Source organism: Rousettus aegyptiacus, unplaced genomic scaffold, assembly GCF_014176215.1.
Source record: "Rousettus aegyptiacus isolate mRouAeg1 unplaced genomic scaffold, mRouAeg1.p scaffold_m13_p_6, whole genome shotgun sequence".
Lineage (NCBI taxonomy): Eukaryota > Metazoa > Chordata > Mammalia > Chiroptera > Pteropodidae > Rousettus > Rousettus aegyptiacus.
This window is the reverse complement of record NW_023416309.1, coordinates 34954968-34977063: the sequence shown is the minus strand read 5'-3', so window position 1 is coordinate 34977063 and position 22096 is coordinate 34954968. Positions and strand designations below refer to the sequence as shown.

The 22096-nt window shown below is 40.6% G+C and overlaps 1 protein-coding gene across 1 annotated transcript in view; it reads right to left on the bottom strand.

Annotated features, from left to right (window-relative positions):
• PDE6C (phosphodiesterase 6C) overlaps window positions 1–22096 on the bottom strand; it is a 41431-nt gene extending 19335 nt beyond the window's left edge. Inside the window, exons 1-13 of the mRNA XM_016164247.2 lie at window positions 21484–22096; window positions 15239–15391; window positions 15049–15138; window positions 13975–14115; window positions 11222–11296; window positions 10142–10206; window positions 9972–10038; window positions 8771–8818; window positions 7249–7398; window positions 6514–6657; window positions 5266–5334; window positions 386–532; window positions 40–147 (exon numbers count right to left, since the gene is read on the bottom strand). Of these exons, the coding sequence (XP_016019733.2) occupies window positions 40–147; window positions 386–532; window positions 5266–5334; window positions 6514–6657; window positions 7249–7398; window positions 8771–8818; window positions 9972–10038; window positions 10142–10206; window positions 11222–11296; window positions 13975–14115; window positions 15049–15138; window positions 15239–15391; window positions 21484–21963 (1737 nt within the window). The 5' untranslated portion in view covers window positions 21964–22096. The remainder of the gene's footprint in view (window positions 1–39; window positions 148–385; window positions 533–5265; window positions 5335–6513; window positions 6658–7248; window positions 7399–8770; window positions 8819–9971; window positions 10039–10141; window positions 10207–11221; window positions 11297–13974; window positions 14116–15048; window positions 15139–15238; window positions 15392–21483) is intronic.

Below are 22096 nucleotides of genomic sequence, written 5' to 3'. Positions count from 1 at the left end.
CGTGTAGGTTTGCAATGACTTCCAGAGCTCTGTACCTACCATCAGCAAAGTGAACATCGTCTGACCCACATTGAAGCCGTGCCGCCAGTTGTGGTAAGTGATGGAACGGTACCCCTTTCTCACGGTGTACATCCATCTGGTAAGAACCTGTCACCAAAAGAAGACAACACCATTCAGACTTTGGAACAGAATGCTAAAGGTTAGGGAGTCTGACAATCTTATCTGAAAAGATTGGTTGGTCTTATTTACAGGGGTTAAGCTGATATATTTACAAAGTTAATGATAATTTAAAATCCAAACTGAAGTTAATCTTTTGCACTGCAGGAAACATTAGCAAAGTAGAGCAAGAGAATCACTCAGTATTTTACGTTAAAGACCATCTGACCTCCACAGGGACTTTGAATTTCTCTACCACATTTATTTCAAAAAACAGACGTAGTCCACATTTAATCAGTTCGTGCTCTGTGATGGGGAAGTCACTGAAGCGGAATTCATACAGGTCTACTGCCTTTGGGTCTGGCAAGTCCTCTTTCTGTTAAAACAAGGACAAACTGTTTCAGGTTCCATTCACCTCTTTTCCCTTTAGTCAGCACATATCCAACATTGGGTGTGAAACAAAATTACAATAAATGGATGCCACGTGCAATGCACTGAGCCTTTACAGTGTCTGGCACTGTGTTTGCATATATCATCCTCATGACAAAACTGCATGATTATCCCCACTTTCCAGGTGGTAAAACTGAGACTCGGCTATATTAAGAATCTCTCTAAGTAAGGGGATTCAATTCTAAATCTGACTCCAGTGGCTATTTTTTTTTCTATGATGCAAAATTAAACGTTTAGACTCCTCAGCTTTACCCATTTTTAATACTCCTAATTTTTACACTCAAGGAATATTCAGTAAACAGTAAGTAATCACTTAATTCAATCCTATCATACTTCTTTACATACTCTCTAACGCTTTCCCATGAAACTGTGAGGTGAGCAAGGGTGGGATCATGTCTCTTATTTGCCATGATGTTTGTCCCAGAACCTGTGGTGCCTGTCCCATGGAGGTGCTTGAGAGAAGTTTGTCGAATGGATGCCCTGCAGTGTATTCGTACACTTGCAGAAATCTCATTTAACTCACACCTTGTTAGGATTTAGGGCTATGTGAAAACAAAACAAAACAAAACAAAACAAAACAAAACAAAACAAAACAGTGAATTAGGCACACGAGTATTGGCATGGCTTGGGAAATAAAAATATAGATCTTACCCTTAAGGAAGTTAACTTATTGAAATGGTTATACAGTACAGACCAGGGAAAGGTGAGAGCTCAGAACACTCAGAGCATAGCATCAAGTGCCTGGCTGTGTGCGAGAGACTGAACACCTGAGGACAGGAGTGGGGAATTAAAGGAGGAGACATTCTAGAGGGGCAGGTATTCAGCTGATTGGTAGGAGGAGAGAGAGTGCTAGGAGGCAGAAGTTAGCAAGGGCTATGTGGGCCCCCCAGATGGATGTGCAGGAGCAATTCAGTTCACTGGGTATTTACTGAGTCCATTGTGTGTCCTTAATAGTGTGTTGAGGTCATCGCCCTTGGTAAGTTTAAGGTTTTCCAGGGGATAGTTCATGCTCTATTTATACAAATCTCAACAGCAAATGGGATTTGCCTGTTTTACGTAGAATTACGGTTTCTAGTACCCTACCCTGTGAGTCTGGGCTGGTCTCTCACACCTTTGCCCTTCTCTCTTTTCCGTGGGGCTCCCTTCTCACCACTGTCACTCTCAGACTGTTACTTTAGGCAGAGACTTTTTCCTGCAAAGCAATGGTTTGACATCAGGAGACTAGTGGTCAGTTCTGAGGTCAGGTTAACTACATCTCCCAGACTGAACAAGCCTCAATTTTCTCATCTGTGAAATGGAAACTATAATAGTAACATTTTTGGTTTTGGTGTTTTAATTAAAAAAAAAAAAACTATCCCAATTCTACATGTATGTATAAAGAGAAATTAGAGGAGATTCAATTCATGGCCCATGTAACACTTCATAAAACTCCTTTTCCCCTTTCTCATAGGATCCTCCTATGTCCTTTGTTACCCATCCCCATCACTTCTTTCTCTCTCCAAACTCTCCCAGATTCCTTGCCCATATAGGTTTTTCTTTTTCATCATTCATTCATCTATTATTTATTCATTCGATAAACATTTATTGGTTCCCACCTGTGTTCTAAGCATTATGGATGAAGCAATGGATAAAACAAACATTGTCACTACTCCTGAAATATATGTTCTCATGGGGAGTGACAGACAATAAGCACAGCTTTTAAAGGAAAGGTAGGTGTAGACGGTGGTGGGGGTGCCCTACGCCACATGGCCTCCCCGAGTCATCTCCGCCTCACAGTTCCTAGGGTGCTATGTAAAGATAAAGGGTGAAAATACTTTTTAATGCATTGCAGGGTCAGTCATACTTAAACGTAAATATTCATTTTAGCAGGAAACAAAGTAAATTCAGAATTATGATTCCCAGGCCCCAGGTACAGTTATAGAAGAACCTGTAAAGTAATACTTTAATACAGAAATCGCAGGTTTTGAAGAACAGCCATTTTTAAGTCTATGCTGCAGAGTGGTGGATCAAAATAAAGGCTTTTTATTGGTCTGATCAGTAAAAACTCTGGCATCCAAGGCTGATTTCCTCCTCTTTGCAAGAATTACGCAGCTGAGGTGTAGCGAGTGGAGAAGGGAGATGCCACCGTGGCTCGCACTATCTGCCCCAGAAGGATAATCCTGAACATCTGATCATGTCAGTCCTGGGGTCTCAGTGTGCCAGGCTGTCATGGTCTTGTCTGGACTCCTTGCCAGGCCTCACAGGCTGCTCCTCCCCTCTGTTCACTGAAGCTCTGGCCTAACCCAGCTGTCTACCATCTCTTTAAGATAGCATGCTATCTCGTGTCTTCATACTCTGGTCTATACTGTCTCACTTTCCCTTTTCAACTCCAGTCATCTCCAAGCCCCCATCATCAATCCCTGCCCAGCCGACTCCTGCTTCCCCTTCATGTCTAAGGGCCGTGGCTGTCATCTCATACTCTACCACTTTCTGTAAGTAGAATTAGGCCGTGTACTCCCTCGGGCCCTTGGCACTCATGCTCCATAAACTTGTCCACCCAGGGCAATGTCATTGCTTGTATTTTTGTCTCCCTAATAAACAGGGGGCTTATTGAACCAAATTAGAACCAGACTGTACCATCTTTTGCCCTCAGGACCTAATACAGTTTTTTATATTGTAGTACATCTCAATAATTACTAAATGAATGAAAAAAAATTGAATAAAGAATGAGTGAGTGAGGTGCTTCTCTGACTCTCCAGATCTTCTTTTAATGAGTGACCTAGAATGTCCTGGAGAACAGGAGAAAGGTAGGAGGAGGACTTTCTTCACCTCTTTTGCCAGAGTCAGTGTACTTCCTACCCCTGTCTTTCCCAGCACAATGACGCGCACCTGCTGTTACACCTATAAAACAGAACTAGGCCTTCCTTGAACCCAGAATTAAAGTACACACCTAGAGAAAAAATCATGGTAAGTAGAGATGCATAAATAATCATGTAGCTGGGAAATTACGCCCAGATAATTTTGAAGAATCCCTCTGAAACACTTGTTTTTTTCTTGAGTTCCTAAGTTTTATGCAACAATTATTTGGGATGAGCAGATTTTACATTAAAATAGAGTGTTTTTTGGTAGAGCTACTGGTTCTTTACCCATTCTATTGCTTCTCCAAAACAAGGTCCTTCCTCCTTTAAATAGAGAATTAGAAAATTTCTAAAGTGTCCTGGATGTCAATTAAAATTTTATTTTACAAAAGATACATATTATTGAGGTCAGGTGAGGAGAAGGAAAGGTTTCTTCTGGTCCAAGTGTGAGAGGAAAGTGCTCAGAGGTGGAGCCAAGGACAGCAGGAGAAGGAGGAAGAGCCTCAGGTGACACAAAATTATTCAGGGTGGGAATGAAGCCCTCAACAGGTCTCAGAGGATATCGAGTCTGTGGTAGCACAACCAAGGACCAGGATGGGGGTTCAGAGACCATAGAAGGTGGGAAGGGGGAAGGTGAGATGTTCAGTACATCTTAGTTTGGAAAGCAGAACACTTACATTCAAGACTGGATAGGAGCAGTGAAAAACAGGATGAGGTAGTTAGTGAGAGAAATAAATGTAATATTATTTCAATTTCAATCAGATTGTATTTAAGCTTTTGAAATTTAAGGTCTAGGTTCCTTGGTAAATAATACAGAATTTCATTTTTGGATCCTAAAAGGGCCACACTCTAGAAATAATTGCTCTATCCTTATAGTAAGGGTAAAAACTGAAACAAAATCTAAAACCAACTTTATGCACTTTCCAGAAGAAAATCTAACCCTTTTTGCAGAAAGATGATATCACCCACAACCACCACAAGTTTTTATACACCATGTCTAGTTTTCAATAAAAAAAAATTATGGAGCATGCTTTAAAATGATCAAATGACTGAAACCCAAAAGCAAAAATAGACAGTAGAACCAGACCTACAGATGATGCAGATTCTGAGATGGAGAATTTAAAATAACTATACTAAATAAATTCAAGAAATAGAGGGAAAGATAGACAAAATAGATAAAGTGATGGAAAGTTTTAAGACAGTGTTGGAGTCTTTAAAAAGAATTAAATGCGCATTCTAGAAATGAAAAAGATAATCTGAAGTTAAAAATTTATTGGATGGGTTTAATAGTAAACTGTAGAAAATGGGTTTGGAGGGTTAGCAAAAAACACCATAAAAATAACATGGTTAATGAACTGGAAGAGAAGTTAATTTCAACCAGAAATAATAGGGCAACTCAATGACAATAGGGAAGAACTGAATTCCTTCAGACTCCAGAAAAGAAGCTAGAGACGGCAGATAATAACTGTAGCTAGAAGGATCTGTTTTCTATAATCCTGTCATGTCTTCTGAGGTGGCCATGGTGTAATCCAAAGCTATTAAAATAAGCCAGTTCATGGTATCTCTAGAGTCTGTATCTACAGTCTCTTAGGCCATAGCCTAGTTTAGCTGAAATTTTAAATTATCTGCATGGATTGGACTGTAGGCAATGAGGAGGAAGAAACGCAGGGAGCCAGAAGATGACTCTTTAGAAGAAATTGCCTTTCTTTTTAATTTTGAAAGGTGCCAGGGAAGAGGAAATGAAATATTTACTTGAAAAATGAAAAAGCAATGTCCATATATTTTATTAAAAACACATTAAGGATAAAAGTAAAGCACTTACCAAAATAGTGACAAGTTGTTTTTCTTCACAGTCTTCAATTACATCTATATTTAACTTTTCTTTAAATTTCTAAAATGTAAAAGCAATCGAGGTGAAAGTCTTATAAAGGAGATTTCTATCTGATTCCTCACTCTTAAAATCAGTTTAAAAATATTTAAAATATGTTGTAATGAGTTCCATGACAAAGATGCATTCTTGCTACAAAGAAAACCTACAGCACCTGAGTATGAAGTTTCCTCCAAGAAAAAATCTAATTGATTTTCCTATTTTTCCCAAAAATGTAATAGTAGCTATTGAGAGAGAGAGAGAGAGAGAGAGAGAGAGAGAGTTTTTTATTAGTATATAGCAATCCCCCTTTACTCTCCCCATCTTCTACATCTCATCTTCAATACCTTCAACATCTCAAACTCTCAAGTCAAGTTTCTTAGCTCTCAAATCACCCAACAAAACAAACAAACAAAAATAAAGAAAAAACCACCACAGTAAAACTATACCTAAGCACATATTGTAAAAGCTAGGGAAATAAAAGGAATAAAAATAGTGGGTATGTGATATTTTCCCTTCATTTCGTGATAACTAGAACTGTTCTCAAATATCTACTCGCTCTCCCATCACCCATGATGCTGGTGTTGGTCATGTTTGGCCAAAGAGAATTTCAGTGAATGTGATATGAATAAAGACTTAAAATGTGCTTGCACAGTGGGCTTGCTCTGTAGTACTTCTGTCATCATTATGAGAAGAATATTTATCAGGTAGCTGTTGATCAAGAAATATGAGGGAGACACAAAGAGAAAACCAAACTTGCATCTTGGAACCAAACCCAACCAAGATTAACTGAAGCCTGGTCAACCCACAAATGCATGAGTGAGAAATAGATGTTTATTGTTATTTATTACTGAGATGTTATGGTTGCTGTGCAGCATTACACAACAAGAACTGACTGGTGCATTTCCCTTCCTGGAAATATTCTTTCCTTGCTAACACATTTGAATCTAGACACCACTACTGCAGCTCCTACAGACTCAGAAGCTGTTTTTAATGAAGCACTATTTCATTCAAGCAGCCTGGTTGTCCAGTAAGGGTCTGTGTATACTGGGCCGCCCAGGGCCTCCCCCAACCTCTTTCTTTGTCTCTCCTTAGCTCAGAACTAAACTTACTCTCATTTGTCAGACCTCTGAATATTAGGTGAATTCCAGAAGCTCTAATTAGATACCACCTAATGTTCACAGGACTAAATTCTCCACTTACCAAAATAGACTTGATTTCATCAGGAGTAGCTTTGGTCTGGCTCATGAGCATTTCCTGGGCTATGTCTTTTCTGTTTTCTAGCTTATTCATTTTCTCATAGGTGTCAGTATTTAAAAGAGACCATCCAAGAAATTGTGTGAGAGTCTGAAATGAATAAAATGTGATTCAAATCTCTAAAATCAGAGGAAAATTGATTTAGAGGCAGCAATCTTCATGCTTTCCTATCAATCAATCTCTTGTCCACCAGCGACAACCCAGTTCTTTATTTTAATCTCAGAAAAAACATATTAATTATGCCCCCAGACAGTAAAACTGGCTAAGCTCTTGCTTTTCAAAGTATACCACGCACACCTAATACCTTATTTAAAAAGAGAACTTACAAGAATCCAGCAGAACAGACATGACCTAAAAATTAGAGAGAAGGCTGGGGGTGAGAGCAAGAATGAGAGGGAATAGAAGGAGGTGGAGAGAAAGGAGATAGAAACCTTCATTCCCAACTTCCTAGTATGGTGAAGAACTTTGATTAAACCAACAGCTCATACTTGAGTCAAAAATATTGCAGTTTGTAGAAGTCAGAAAACAGAAATGACACAATAACAACATATCGACTGCAACCATGTGTGACTCATGTCTTAACTGCCCTTAAAAAATATCATTCCAGAATCACAAATAATTATGCTTCTTCTATCATTTTATAATTTTCATTTACCTCCATTATGTTATAATTGCACTTACTTCAGTAATGTGTTCATCATACTCATCAAAAGGTTTGCCATCTTTCCTGTTGTAAAATGTAGCTACTCCCACAATGTCTTCTTTCTTGTTGACAATAGGCAGGGACAAGACATTTTTAATGACCCAGCCCGTTTCATCTACAGGTCCTTTCTACAAACAATAAAGACACATAGTTTATTTCTTTTACTTTTTATTTTGCAATAACTGTAGATTCTCGGGATGTTGCAAAAGAAATGCACAGACAGGTCCAATGTCCTTTCACCCAGTCGTCTCAGTGGTAACATCTCGTGTAACTATAGGACGAGACTAAAACCAGGAAATAGATATTGGTACAATCCAAGAAGCTTATTCAGAGTTCACCAGATTTACATGTCTTTATTTGTGTGTGTGTGGGCGGGGGGCTCTATGCAAATTCATCACGGATGTAGATATGCGCAACCTCCATTAAAATCAAGATACAGAACTAATCTAGCACCACGAGGCTCCCTTGCATCAGCCCTTTATAACCACCTCCTACCCCATCCACATTTGGGTTATTTTTAATTTAAAGAAAGAATAATCTTCGGTATTAGATGCACAATTCCTACATTGTGTCAAAATATTGGCTCTAGGATTACACAGCCATTAAAGTGTTTTTGTACATTCGATTAAGTGTACTAGAACGAGTGTCTGTATTGTGATCACCCTAACCTCTTCTCTTTGTCTTCCTAGCTCTAGGGATGAGAAGCCCATACCTCTGTGTCAGCATTTTCTGTTCAGTTTTTCTGTCTTCCAATACCTGTTTAGCTAATTCTTTGTATTAAATTATCTCTGTTGAAATACGTAGTGTGGACTCTGTTTTCCTGACTTATTCATCCAGATAGTGTTTTGCTCTGTGGTGTGGTTCCATTTTGCAAACATCTATCAGGACCTTAGGATCTGCCAGGACCTGGGCTAGTTGCTGAGGCTACAAAGGTGAATAAATCACAGGCCTAACCTCAAGATGACAACAGTCTAGCAGGGGATGCAGCCACAGGTGTTTAGGAGTGTTTCTCAAAGCGTGGCCCAAAGACCACATGAAACAGATTTTTTAAAAAACTTGTTCCATGGGCATCTTGACTAAGCTCCCCAGGTAATTCTGATGCCCGCCCCCCAAGTCTAAGAACCATGATGTAGCAGCCGCACATAATGCAGCAAGGCAAGGTAGCCAAACACTCAACACAACACATAATTCATTCTTCAGCGTCTTTTTGTTTATTTAGCCATCCTTTGAGGCTCAGGTTAAGTCTTATTTCTTCTATGAAGCCTTCTCCAATGTTTTTCACCTATATGGAACTTTTCTTTTTCAGAATTATGAAAGCACTTATATAGCCTGGACCATACAATTTAGTACTTAGATGTTTTCCAAATGCTTCAGAATTGTTGATTTTTTTTTTTTGTCTCTGAGTCTAATGCAGATTCTGGGATGGTAGGTATGGGGGAACAGTGCTACTCCCCTCCTCCTCAGCACTGAGAGGTGAGGACTGGCAGAGGATGAAGTTACCTGAAATGTGAAGTATTCATCTGCGGGGGCATTCAACATGTTACATATCTGTAAAACAAGAGGAAACAAAAGTCCTGAAACATCATGTGGTGGAGCCATTAAACTTGCAATGCAGAACAAGAAAGAATGCATCGGGTGGGAAGGTTCCTTCCATAGCTCTCCACGACACGCAGGCAAATTATTCGCACTGGACCTTGGCTAGGCCAAATTTGCTAATAATACATTGAAGTTAACGTTCCTTCTGCTAATTACATCATTGGATTACATTTAGCACCACCTCTGCTCCTTTCTCTTCTCTCAGCCTCTAAGGATTCTTCTTCCAAATTCAAAGAAACTAGACTAATGAATATTGCCAAAAACACAATCACAACACTAAAAAAAAAAAACAAATATGCAAATAAATGCTGCAAGTATATTTCAGAAACTTGGATCTGAAGGGGGAATAAATAAAAATGCCAACAAAAAGAAATTTTGAAAGCATCGAATATTCTTGTAGGAAGGACTCTTAATGCCAAAAAAAAATGGCACAGGTGGTGAAGAAGGCCAACGTGGGAGAAAAGTCACCCATGAGAAGGAGAAAGGTCAGCCATTTGTGGCTGAGGCCAAGTGGAAAATCTATGGTGATCCTTGTCCTCTGTCCTTGAGACCTGTGGGGCCTATCAGAGATCTTTTCTTTGTCGTCTTCCTACACCTGACCTCTCCTAGCCAGACCTGGCCTACTGTCTGCTCCACTCCACCTGAAAGACCAAGGCAAAATCTTCACTTCTCGTATCAACTCACATTTTGTATTGCAATCAGTGGTAAAGTTCTCTCTTCCCATATTTTTCTCTTTTGTCAGTAATCTTTTATGCTTCAAAAGTCTTGATTCCAAAGGAACTCGGCTTGAGATCGAATTAAATCTAGCATGAATCTTGGTCATGGACTTCCAAAATACTCTGAAATTTGTGTGGTTGCAGATTAAGAAGCTGGGAAATGGATCAACCTTTCTCATGTTGACAAAATCTTGTCTTGCAGTGTTTGGGAGTCTCAAGTTAAGTTACATTCAACTGACAAGATTCCCCTCTCCTACCATTCTGTGCCAAAGAGAGTGGCCAGCTCACCTTTTCCTAATAGATTCTTGCTTTCACATTTGTTTCCATCTCTTAGCTAATAAGAGTTTCATCCAATATTATTGAAGATTTGAATTTGTTTAATAACTTACAAATCCATTTTCAGCAACATAAGTTGGCAATCCACTAACGAGAGTCCAGTGGTCCGCAGGAGGTGTCCTTGAGGAAGAATGAAAGAAAGAAAATTATTGCTGTACAGAGAAATTCACTTTGTACAAAAAAAAAATGGCAATTCCTGCAACAGCTTTAGGACAATACTCACGGAATCACTTTGATCTCCTCTTTTCCATGTAAAATGTAATCAATTACTTTATAAAATATGATTTCCTAAGAGGAGAAAGATTGTAAGAAAAATCTTATTTCCCCAATAAAATGCTTTTCATTGACAAACTAATACTTTAAACTCACTTAAATAGGAACTCTTTCCCAATGAGATTTCTCTGCATAACATAAAATTACCAAACTACTCATGTTCTGATTACAAACTTGTAATAAAACTAGAAATATTATTGGCTGTTCATCTACATGAACAAGCTTGTTGAACTAAATTTAAGAAGTTGAATTCACCCAAACAATTTTTAGGTGAGACTTGTCTTTCTTTTAACTGATCCTTTTCTATTGTCCAGAAATATCTGCCTGATAACTTCAGTGGAACAAATCATGTAATTTCTCAACTTCAGTCAACGCTTTCCCTTCCCAGCTGTACTTACCAGTGATGTCCCTTCCCAGGGAGCATTTTCCCCTTTGAAGCACTAGATGATCTGAAAAAGTGCCTCAGAAATAGGATTCGGTGGACACATTGTCAAAGCTGGAAGGGACTGGAAAACTAGTCTCTCTACTTCTTTAGACAGATAAAGAAAATGAGGCTTGAACACATTCCATGCCATTACCTTCCCTTTCAGTGGTAGAACACGGTCCCTGCCCTATGATGCTTGCTGTCAAGGGGGAAGTAAATCTAACCCAACCCTTCCTTGGAGATTACAATCCAGCATGTCAGTAGGACTTGGGCACAGTATATTTAAAAAGCTTGGCAGGTGGCTCTGATGCATCCCTCCCTATTGAGAACTACTGTTCCACTAAACCCTGGCTTTACAGGAAAAGGAAAGTGAAAATTTAAACAGTGAGTTAAGGCAAAAGCCACCCAGCTAACTTGGGGCAAAGCTGGGACAGGAATTTCAAACTCCTTGTGCAGTACTCTTTCTACTCCAAGGTCTCACATAAAGTTACAGGACTAGAACCCAGACCTTCTCAGCCCCATGATTTTTCCTCTATGCATGGCCGCCTCGGGTTTTAGCTACTTGCACCATGCACAGAGATCGCCAAGGAAGATGTTTGAACTTACTCTGCCATCTGGTGTCTTTGGACCTTTGTAAGGCTCGACCTCGCCAAGCTTGATTGGCCATTCGTCATAGAATTCCTGGAGGTGATTATATTTAAACATTATTAAACAAACGGTTCCATGACCTGCCATATCTTATATGAATTTTATATGTTTACTTATTTTACATTAATTTATAATTCTAAAATTTTAGAGCTGGAAAAGAACTGTAATTCCCAGTAATACTGCTTACATGAACTTGTGGTTGTGAACAAGTCGTTTAAACTTTTCCATCTGTAAAATGGGAATAATAATAGAATCTATACCATGGGGTCATTGAGAGGATTAAATAAATAATAAATACACATCACCTACCCTGGCACATAATTAAAAGTACTCAGTATATAGCAGCTCTTTTATAGATGATTAAAATAAATCTACACAAGTTAAGAGGCTTGGCCAAGGTCTTGCAGAGTAGCCAAAGTATTGGTTACATTAACATCTATTCTCCTCTTCCTTGCTAACAGAACCTGATTTTATTTGGGTATCAGGTGGTAATTTGTTCAGGGAATATGGCCTCTGCACATCCCATAAGAGGTCTATATGAGGTGTCTGGGATTAGTTGAAGGGCCGGCATATGGCCCAGTTGAGGAAATGAAGAAGGAGGAGAAGTCTGCCAGGGGGCTTCTGGAGAAAGGTGTTACTCAGGTGACAAGTAATGGAAATGACATTTGTAGGAAATGTCTCCCAGTTTTGTCATGTCTATGTGCCATAATTTGAGCGGCAGCAGCCATCTTGCCATCATAAAAGGAGACTTCATTAACATGCTGAATGTAACAGAGACCTGGCCAGGATAAAATGTAAAGCACCTGGGACTTTGATGTCTCTACTGAGCTCTGAATTAGCCAGCCTAAGAATTGCCCTACCTTGAGACTTCTTGTTCAATGAGATAATAACTATCTTATTGTCTAAGATGCTTTCACCTGGGTCTGAGGTTGCAGCCAAAAACATCCTAGCCAATACAATCATGTAGGGAATCTCAGAGCTGGGATCAGAACCCAGCTCTCTCGATGCTTGGTACTATGTTTATCCAAATATGTTTAGAACAATTACTCTGAAAAAATAACTTCCAATTACACAGGTAGGAATAAGTATAAATGACATGGTATTCATTAGTTATGTTGAACTAGTAGAGCTTCAACAGAATTCATGAAACAAAATGAGCAACGAGCCTTATATTGTGTGTCGATAGTATTAAATATTTTATTATTTCTACTTTATAATAATTATAACTTTTTGGAATACAAAACCTTGAATTGGTAATGACAGTACCATTTATTATTCCCCTACTATGTACTAGACACTACATATATATATATATATTCTATATTGACATATATATATGTCAATATAGAATCAGGGAGGTTAAAAGACTTGCTGAAAAAAGGACAAAAGGCAGAGAATTGACATGTGTATTCAAAATATACAAAGAGCTTAAAACTGAACAATAAGAAGATAAACAATGCAATTAAAAAGTGGACAAAAAAATCTGAACATATCTCTCCATAGAAGGTATACAGATGGCAAATAAGCATATGAAAAGATGCTTCACATCACATGCCATCGGGAAATGTAAATTAAGACAATGAGATACCACTACACACCCATTAGCATGGCTAAAATCTAAAATACTGACATCACCAACTGCCAGCAAAGATGTGGAAAACAGAAACTCATTTATTGCCAGTGGAAATGCAAAATGGCATAGCCACTTTATAAAGCTAAATATACTCTTACCATATGATCCAGCAATAATCCTCCTTGGTATTTAGCCAGAGGAGTTGAAAATGTATGTCCACATAAAAATCTATACTTTATTCATAATTGCCAAAATTTGGAAGTAACCAAGGTGCCCTTCAGTAGGTGAATGAATAAATTGTGGTGAATCCAGACAATAAAATAGTTTTCAGCATTATAAAGAAATGAACTATCAACCTATGAAAATATATAGAGGACACATACATGCATATTGCTAAGAGAAATAATCCAATCTGAAAAAGCTACGTACTGTATGATTCCAACTAGATCAGCTTATGGAAAAGGCAAAACTATAGAGTCAATAAAAAAGAAGACAAGTGGTTGCCAGGGGCTTGGGTTAGGGAGAGAGAAGAATGAATAAATGGCACACGGAGGATTTTTTTAGGGCAGGTAAACTATTCTGAATAATGCTGCAATGGCAGATATATGACATTATGCATTTGTCAAATCCCATAGAACTGTATAGCACAAAGAATAAACCCTAATGTAAACTGCGGACTTTAGTTAATAATAGTGTATCAATACTGATTTGTCAGCTGTAACCAATGTACCACACAAATGCAAGATGTTATAATAGAAATAGATAATAGGGGAAATGGGGGGGGGAAAGAAGACATATATGGGAAGCTGCTGAACTTTCTGCTCATTTTTTATGTAAACCTAAAATTTCTCTTAAAAGTAAAGTCAACTAATATTTTAAAAAAGAAAAAGGACTCATTGAAAACACATACAACTAGGAAGTAGAAAAGCCAAACTTTGAGCCTAGATTGTTTTTTTTTTTTTTAAATTCCAAAATGCATACTTTTACCTCTGTGCTGCATTTTCCTGTCAATGGTTCTTATAATCTATAATGACTGATTATTTACATAGTGTACCCATGTTGTAATGGATCACATTTCATATGATGTGTGCATTACAGGTGATTTTAGGCAAGATAAAATATATGGAACAATGAGGACCTTCTCCTTGGTCATGTCCAGCAGTCCAATGGAGTATCGTTCACAATTCAGATATGTTCTAACTGTGTAAAGCGCTTTGTGAAATTGTCGCTCAATATCTGTGAGTTCTTCAAACACTTTATTGGCTGACCACATAAGGATCTGAAAGCAGGTATTAAAAAGGAAACAGTTAGAACAAAACACGCTATGAAAAGATAGAGCTTTGGCCAGAAGAAAACAGGAGATGCATCAAATAAGATGAAATACATATCGCTAGACCAGGCAATTCCATTTTTGAACCTGAACATGTCCAAGAATTTTCTCTGCGTGGGATGATGACTACACCTTTGTAAGGCTTTGGGTTTCTGAAGGGGGAAAAGCAAATGTTTTGGCTTCAAAGGGCCAGTGACATACAATTGGATACAGAGACAGCCACTGGGCACAGGGTGCAGTATTACTGGCCCACTGGCCCCTGCTGACCCTTGTGGGGAGAAAGCCACATGCCTCCTTTTGTGCGTCCTGAGCTAATTCAGAGGTAACCCTACCTGGACAGTTAGGATGGAAAGAAGCCTTGAAAACCCTCTTTTTCAACCTCCCCTGGATACACATGACATTGTACTGATGAGGAAACAGGCTCAGAGAGTGGTCCCAACTCAGGTATGCTGGTTACCAATGTTGTCCTTTATACTCCTGGCTCAAGGTGGAAACAGACTTCAGAGGGTTGATTTGCTCCTGAAATTTATAGGTCGATTATGTACTGGGAACTCCTAAGAGATTCGTCTCAACTAATTCATCTAATGACCATTTAATAGTCACTGCAACCACTGGGGCAGGTATGATAATGATCATCGCTATGTCATAGGTGAAGAAATCATGTCTACCCAGGATGAAAACTGAAGAAAGACAAGCCAGTTGTATACAGATGGAGGGACAGACCATGAGAAGACACCTGGCTCTGAAGTTTGGGAATTGGCTCCATGTGGCTTAAACCCCCATGAGGGAAAGGAGGGATCTGGGCTTGTTGCTTCTCTCTCTCTCTGGGTCCTTTTCTCAGAACAAGTCAGCATGGCGTGATTATTGTCACCTTCCCTTTACCTGGCTTCTTCGGGATTCAACACTGTACAGGTAGTTGGTATGATGAAGCTTTAGGATGATAGAAACAAAAGTGAGGTATTTGGAAAAGACCTACAGATGGCAGAGAAAAACAAATTAGGTGTGATGTCTTTCTTTTAAGTGTGTATAACAAGTAAGTTTCCTGAGCCTCCAGCTGGATGCCCAGAATTACCTCTTCATCCCGTGTAGAAAATGCAGGTGCATTTACTTTGTTAACTGCCATAACCACAGCAAGAACCTCTTTGCCCATCATGATCGGGTTTGCCAGAAGGTTTCTGGTGACATATCCCGTTTGTTTGTCCATGAAGTCAGAAAAATGGCTGTTCTGAAAGACACATTCATACATTTGCCAAAGGAGCACAGAACCATGGAGCGTAGCTCTAGAGATGGTGACAGGTCTTTCTGTCTAACCGAAGTCATATAGACAGGCAACCCGGGCCCCAGCACAGTGGACCTGAGCAAACACTACCCCATCCTATGATTGCTTAAAATGAAATTACCCATTTGAGAATGAACATTTTCCACCATCTGAACTTCATCTTTTCTAGATTAGGCTGAGGTTGGGCCAGGGGAAAAGAGGGGATTGTCGTGACCGAATGGAAAGAAGGTGCTAAGAGAAAGGGAGAGAGAGACAGCAGGTGTCAATGAACAGAACATGTGTGCCCGGAAGGAGAGCACAGCTGGAGTTACAGGTATGTTTCAAAGAGTTCTTTTTACTTACAGAAGTAAAATGTGCACTTGAAACCAGAGAACTAGTACATCACAACACGAAGAAAAAATTAGCGATCCCCCCAAACTCCTTCTAACCTCACCTACTTAAGGAAATCAGTGTTAGTTGCTTGTATGTCGCCTTCTATGGCTTGCTCTATGCTTGGACAAAGGTTTGTTTTTGTTTTTTTTAAATAACATTTTCTTTTCTAATTTACACGACACTTTCACAACAGTATTTTATAGACTTTCCTCCAGACCAGTGCATATGGTTGTGAATTTATCTCTAGATTCTTGCACGCTACTCCACAGTGTGGGAGCTCCATGATCAGCTCAACCATCCTCCACTGAATCAGTCTATTTCTAGTTTCCCCACTGCTAGCAATGCTGCACTAATCATTCATGCTTTTATTTTTACGAGACAGGTTCCCCAAAGTGGAAATTACTTTTGCTGGATCGATAGGTATATGCAGTTTTTATTTACACAGATTACTTTTACAAAAAGTTGGAATTCTTACTTCCACTGGTCATGGGACCACCAACACTAGATCCTTACCAATTTTTATTGTCTTACCAAACTAATGTCTTTCATTCATATTTTTTATTTCTCTCTTTGAGAAGGAGTAAGTGGATCTTCCCAGATACAAGCTGTGCAAGAGATGTAAGTGCCAGAGATGATTCTAGTACCCTCACCATGGGAAGGGCAGAGAAATGAGTCTGGAATGGTGCACAAATGAAAGGAATTGAGAAGAAGGTCAAGGATGGTGGTTGTTTTATTAGCTGTAATTTAGAGGAATACCTACTCTACATGGGTATAGGCTCAGCCTTCCATGGCCCTTACTATCTCCTCTTTGAACTTGAGGCTTCTTCAGTTAGAAATGAACTTTCAGCCTAATTCTGGGACTCATTGTCCAAAATTAATGCGGTGTTGCTTTCATAAGTCATATGATTTTCATTTCCCCATGTTGATGGTGCTTCTAAGAGCAGCACAAACCTTAGATGCTGGACTCTGTACAACTTCCTAAAATAAAAATATGAGAGTCCACTGGTGTATAACTTCCAGGCCAGAATTCCTTCCGGGGAACAAGGGTTGCTTGGTCAACAGAACTCACAGCTCAGCTCAGAGCAATAGTCTGTAGCTGTGCCTCAGAGTCACCTGCAGAAAAATGGCCTCACAGCAAACCCGCCATATCCTAAGCTCCTAAAGTGGAGTCAATCTTCCCCAGGAATTTGTACTTTTAGTAGGTGAATCACTCCTGTGGAGGTTGCCCAGAAATACAACCCTTTACAAAGAAAATGTGAGGTGCTAAGGGAGGAAAATGCAGACCCTCACCCCAGATCTCTTCTATTTCTTTCCCAATACTGAACCACTCAAACCAACTATTTACTTAAGAGGCAATACCACACAGTGGTAAAGAAGGTTCTGGAGTCGGACTTCCTTGGCCGAAAAACAGGCCCCAGTTTACTAGCTGCAGGATCCTGGGCATGCTATGTATCCTCTGCATCTTTGTTTTCTAAACTAAAAATGGGAATAACAATATTATCTACTGTCTAGAGTCCCTGACATGAAGATAGAATAACATAGTACAGGTAGAGCACATAGTGGGTGCTCAAAAAATACTAAAAAGAGAAACCTTATCCAGGGTCTCCCTGGATAAGAAGTTCTCTTTTGCAATTAGCTTTTTGCTTCCAGTTCTAGCTTTTCTAACCAATTAGATGCTCTTAGCTGATGCCTGGGAGTACACTTCCTCCTGAGGGCCAACACTTTGCCTCATGCCATCAAAAGCCACATTTCTTTCCTGACTACTTCATCTGTTACTTCTCTGCTGCTTCCTGTACTCTCAGGCCAGGAGGTCCCCAGGTTTCGTTATGTTTTTTTTTTTTCCCTTAATTTACCATTTGCCCAGGCCAGCTCACATTCCATTTTCCTGCTAACCTATTACACATTACAGATCATAATCACTTTCATTTATACAGCAATCCTGGACACTCAAGGAATAATCAAAATATCACAAACATGCACCACGGGATGGAGTCAGGCAGCATCTCGTGGCTAACACACTTCATTCTGCGGCTTCAACATTTGATGCTGCTTTGTCCTAGATTCTAACCGCAAGGTAATGTTGCCAAGCTCAGCTGGCTGTTTTGATAAAATGCCCTATGAGTTTTAAAATAGAATGTTTGCTTATCGTTGTATCTGAAAGCCCTGGATAAAACCATCCATCAAATTTCAGGGTAGGTAAAATGAGGCTTTCTGTTTTTTTTATTTCCACTAGCTCGAACAATCCTTACTGAAGTTCATTTGAATAAATCTTGTATTTCTCAAATTCATAAACTCCCCTTAGTGTTCCTTTTTCAAAGGAGCCACGGAAGGCAACTGGAGAGAACATTGTCTAGAGCAGCAGGCCACCTGGATCCCTCATCCAATCTCAGCATCATTAAATTCTGATCGAATACCATTATCCCTTGAAATTAGGAGTCAGAAGGAGAGGAGAGAAGGAAGACAGAAGAGGGAGGAAAGGGACCTATAAGCATCCTGTTAATCATTGCAAACTTAGGACTTCTCGGTGGCTTTCTTTTAGCCACAGGCAGAATGAGAACCACCCATCCATAGAGCTAATCAATGGCTTTTTCAATAGAAATAGAAATGATTAACTTGAGAAGACTATCTCTCAGTTTCCTGTTATTCAAAGTTTTCCTGCCTTTAACCTGTTTTAAAAACAAGCAATCACCACTGACCCAGTTTCGGCCACCCACACCCAGGCCCCCAACCTCTTTTGGCATAAAGCTAATATTGTCACAGTTGTCATTTACTGAGCACGTACAAGGAGTCAGGCACTGGATGTCTGCTTAATCTCTACATTAGGTTACCTCTGTTTCTCAGGTGCAGAAACTCAACCCATCACATTTACCTAGTTACAGACCTAGATCTGCACCCAAGTCTGTCTGATGCCAAAGCCCTTCGGCCGACACCATGTGGCTTCCCTGGTACCACCTTTGTGGACCCCTAAGGTTGGGAGTGCCTGGTTCTGCCTTCATTCGGGTGTGTTTCCCTCACCCATGCCTACACGGCCAGCCAGAGAGAAGTCAAATGTGGTCAGCAGTGTGGTGAAAGAGGGAGGCCTCCAAAGACCTGAGTTATGGCCTTATTGACCTTGAGAAGATTCTTACATAGGACGGAAATTAAAATGTGCCTTTCGCACAGGGTCTTTGCCAAAATCAAGTGAGAGCAAGAATGTGAACATCTGTGTAAAATGCCAAATACAATGCAAAAGTGAAGAACTAATAGAAACTTCATTTAAAACATCGGTTTCCATCACTTTTCTCTTTGCAGATTTTTACCACAGTGACTGAAGTGTGGCGACATCGCCCTTCGTGGGGTTTGGTGAGTGTGGAAGGAGCGCTGGGCACAAAGTGAGGAGGCCTCGATCCTGTTTCAGCCCTTTGCATTCACTGATCAAACCGTGAACTCAGAGAGGTAAAGCTTCCATGACCTCAACTTCCTGTCCGCACAAGGAAAGAGGTGAGCTAACGACTCCAGTAGCCATTTTTATCTAATATTCCAATTTGACTTTAATGTGCTTCCAAAGTTGAAAAGCACCATTGTCCTAGGAAATAAGCTTAGAAGCAGTAGTGATGGAGAACAAATAAGGCCTCTGTCTCTCCTCTGAGCTCAGAAGGGTGTCTGTCTTTAACACATACATCTCTGTCCCACCCCTAACAGCCAGAAGCCCTCAAGAAAAGCGAGCTACACACACACACACACACACACACACCCCATTTGCTGCTTCGTCCACGCAGAGCGCTCACCATGGACAGCTACAGATCAAGGCCACCAGATCTTTTAAACAGCTCCATACTACCATTTTCTCCTCTGTATGGAGACCTGAGCTCATTAATACAGTATTACAGCCGAAGTCATTTTATCCAGAAAAAATAAATTATGCATGTCATTTTCTTAAGTTTGATGTCTTAGGAATTTTGGAGATGGCCTCAGTTGGAGACTGGCAAGAGGCATATTCCCGTGAGAAAACAGAGGGTGTGTGCAACCTCCTAACTGGTGTCCAGAGCACCTTGCCACGGGCACATCTCGGTTTAGTCACCTGCAGCAGCTGCAGCGGGCCATAACAACCTACTTAAACCTGCTTAAACTCGCTGAAGGGAGGAGTAGGAGAAGACTGAACTCAGCAGCAACCCTTGCACCTCAAGGCTGTCCTGTGGTTGTTTGCCAAGTGCTGCTAATGTTTGACAACTCCTGTGCCTTCTGGATCCATGTGGCCCTCCCCCTGTAATCAGCTTCAGGAGGCATGTGGGAGATTATCCTGCCTCTAGCCACTGGCTTCAAAAGCTGCCAATAAACCTCTGCACAGAAAGCCTGTCAGGGTCTGCTCCCAATCAGCTCTGTGCCAACATAATCCACTTCTCTCCTTTTGTTAATAGCAAAGCAAAACAATGAGACCTGTTTGGAAAGAAAGAAAGAAAGAAAGAAAGAAAGAAAGAAAGAAAGAAAGAAAGAAAGAAAGAAAGGAAGGAAGGAAGGAAGGAAGGAAGGAAGGAAGGAAGGAAGGAAGGAAAAGAAAGAGAGAAAAAATGAAAGAGAGAAGAAAGAGAGAGAGAGAGAGAAAGAGAGAGAGAGAAAGAAAGAAAGAAGAAAGAAAGAAAGAAAGAAAGAAAGAAAGAAAGAAAGAAAGAAAAGAAAGAAAGAAGAACAAGAGAAGAGATGAAGTAGAGAAAAAGAAAGGACAGAGCAGAGAGTAGAGAAACGCTAGGGAGGGAGGGTAGGGAGTGATCTGGGAGGTTCGGAGGGAGGAAGGAAGGAAAGAAGGAAGGAAGGCTAGGAAGGAAGGAATAAGGAAGTCACTGCAGGGGGCCTGCCTGGCCATGAGAAACTCCTGCTGCTTATTGCTAAGAGGAGGGATGATGGGTCATCCGCATTTCCTCCTTTTCACTTGTATTTTATAATTTTCCTAAAATAAACTAGCATTGCAGTGGTAAGGAGAAGGAGTTAAATTTTCTGTTTTTAAATAAGTATAACATTTGCGAATATGCTGTCGGTTTTCCAGGAGGATCCAAAAGTCTCATTTACCTGATTGGAATTCATTCTCGATAGATCTGAGTTGCGGGGGGATGGTCAACTACACTTAATCGTCATAGAAATTTACACTTTTAAAGACCTAAATGTGAACGTCTGAACTTTCAAATGGTATCATTTTTCTTTTTGAGCATTTGGTCTATAGGTGAAAGAATCTATGGATGAGCCAATCCATCCCAAAGAACTGAGTGTCTTCAAAGGGAGGTAGGCGATTCAGTAGTCTCGGCATCTGGCTCATTGGCTGATCTCATCACTGGGCGGGCCTGCTTTGCCATATTGCTCAGAAGGTATAGTGCCCAGGGCATGGAGGAGGTGTAAGGGGGAAGGTGTAGACTAAACCAAGCCCAGAGAAGTTGTCTGATAAAATGCCAAACTTGAACAAAAACATTATTCATTGTTTATCTGAAATTCAGATCGAACTGGGCATCTCTGTTTTTAGTTACTAAGTCTGGCAGCCCTGGCCCTGGGTGCTCCTCCTCCCTGCTGCCCCCACTCTACAGATTGGAGCCAAACCAATCCCACAAGGATGGCCGCTTGGACTTCAGCTCTCTCTCCCAGTGTCCCTCCAGAACTCTGTCAAGACCTCATCTCTGCCCCATTGTCATAAGGCCACCTACCTTTTTCACATCTGGGACATTAAGGGCTTTCTTCGTGTGAGCAACCCAACCTACTATCCCAATGTCCAATGGAAACACAACTTCTTTGTCAGGGACCACCAGGTTATCCTCAAACTTGGAGGTCGGAGTGACGTCGAGCAGCCTGGAGGCCACCTCAGGTGTGCCATTGCGGGCCCGGCACAGGAACAGACTGCAGCGGTCGGCCTGCAGCAGCTGCGCCAGCCTCTGCAGGGCCCTGTGTGCCGCCAGCTCGGTGCTGCCCGCTTCCTCCCGCACTGCCTGCAGCAGCTCCAGGCACAGGGCCGATTCCTCCTCCAGGGGCAACACAGAGAAGGACGTGCTGGCTGTGCCCCGTGCTCCGCTGTGGTCTGAGGCTTCTCCCAGCGGTGCCATCCGCAGCTTCTTGTCAAAGTACTCCTTGGCAAACTGAGGGTTATCCTCCAAGTATCTCTCCACGGCCCCTTGGCTGATCTCACCCATGGCGTGGCTTGCTTTGCTGCTCTTCTTCTGAAAGGAAGACCCTCAGAGCACCACCTTAGGCAGAGTACCAATAAGGAACTACATCTTGGTTAAGGTTACTGAGAAATCCTAAATGGCACCCCATATGACCTCC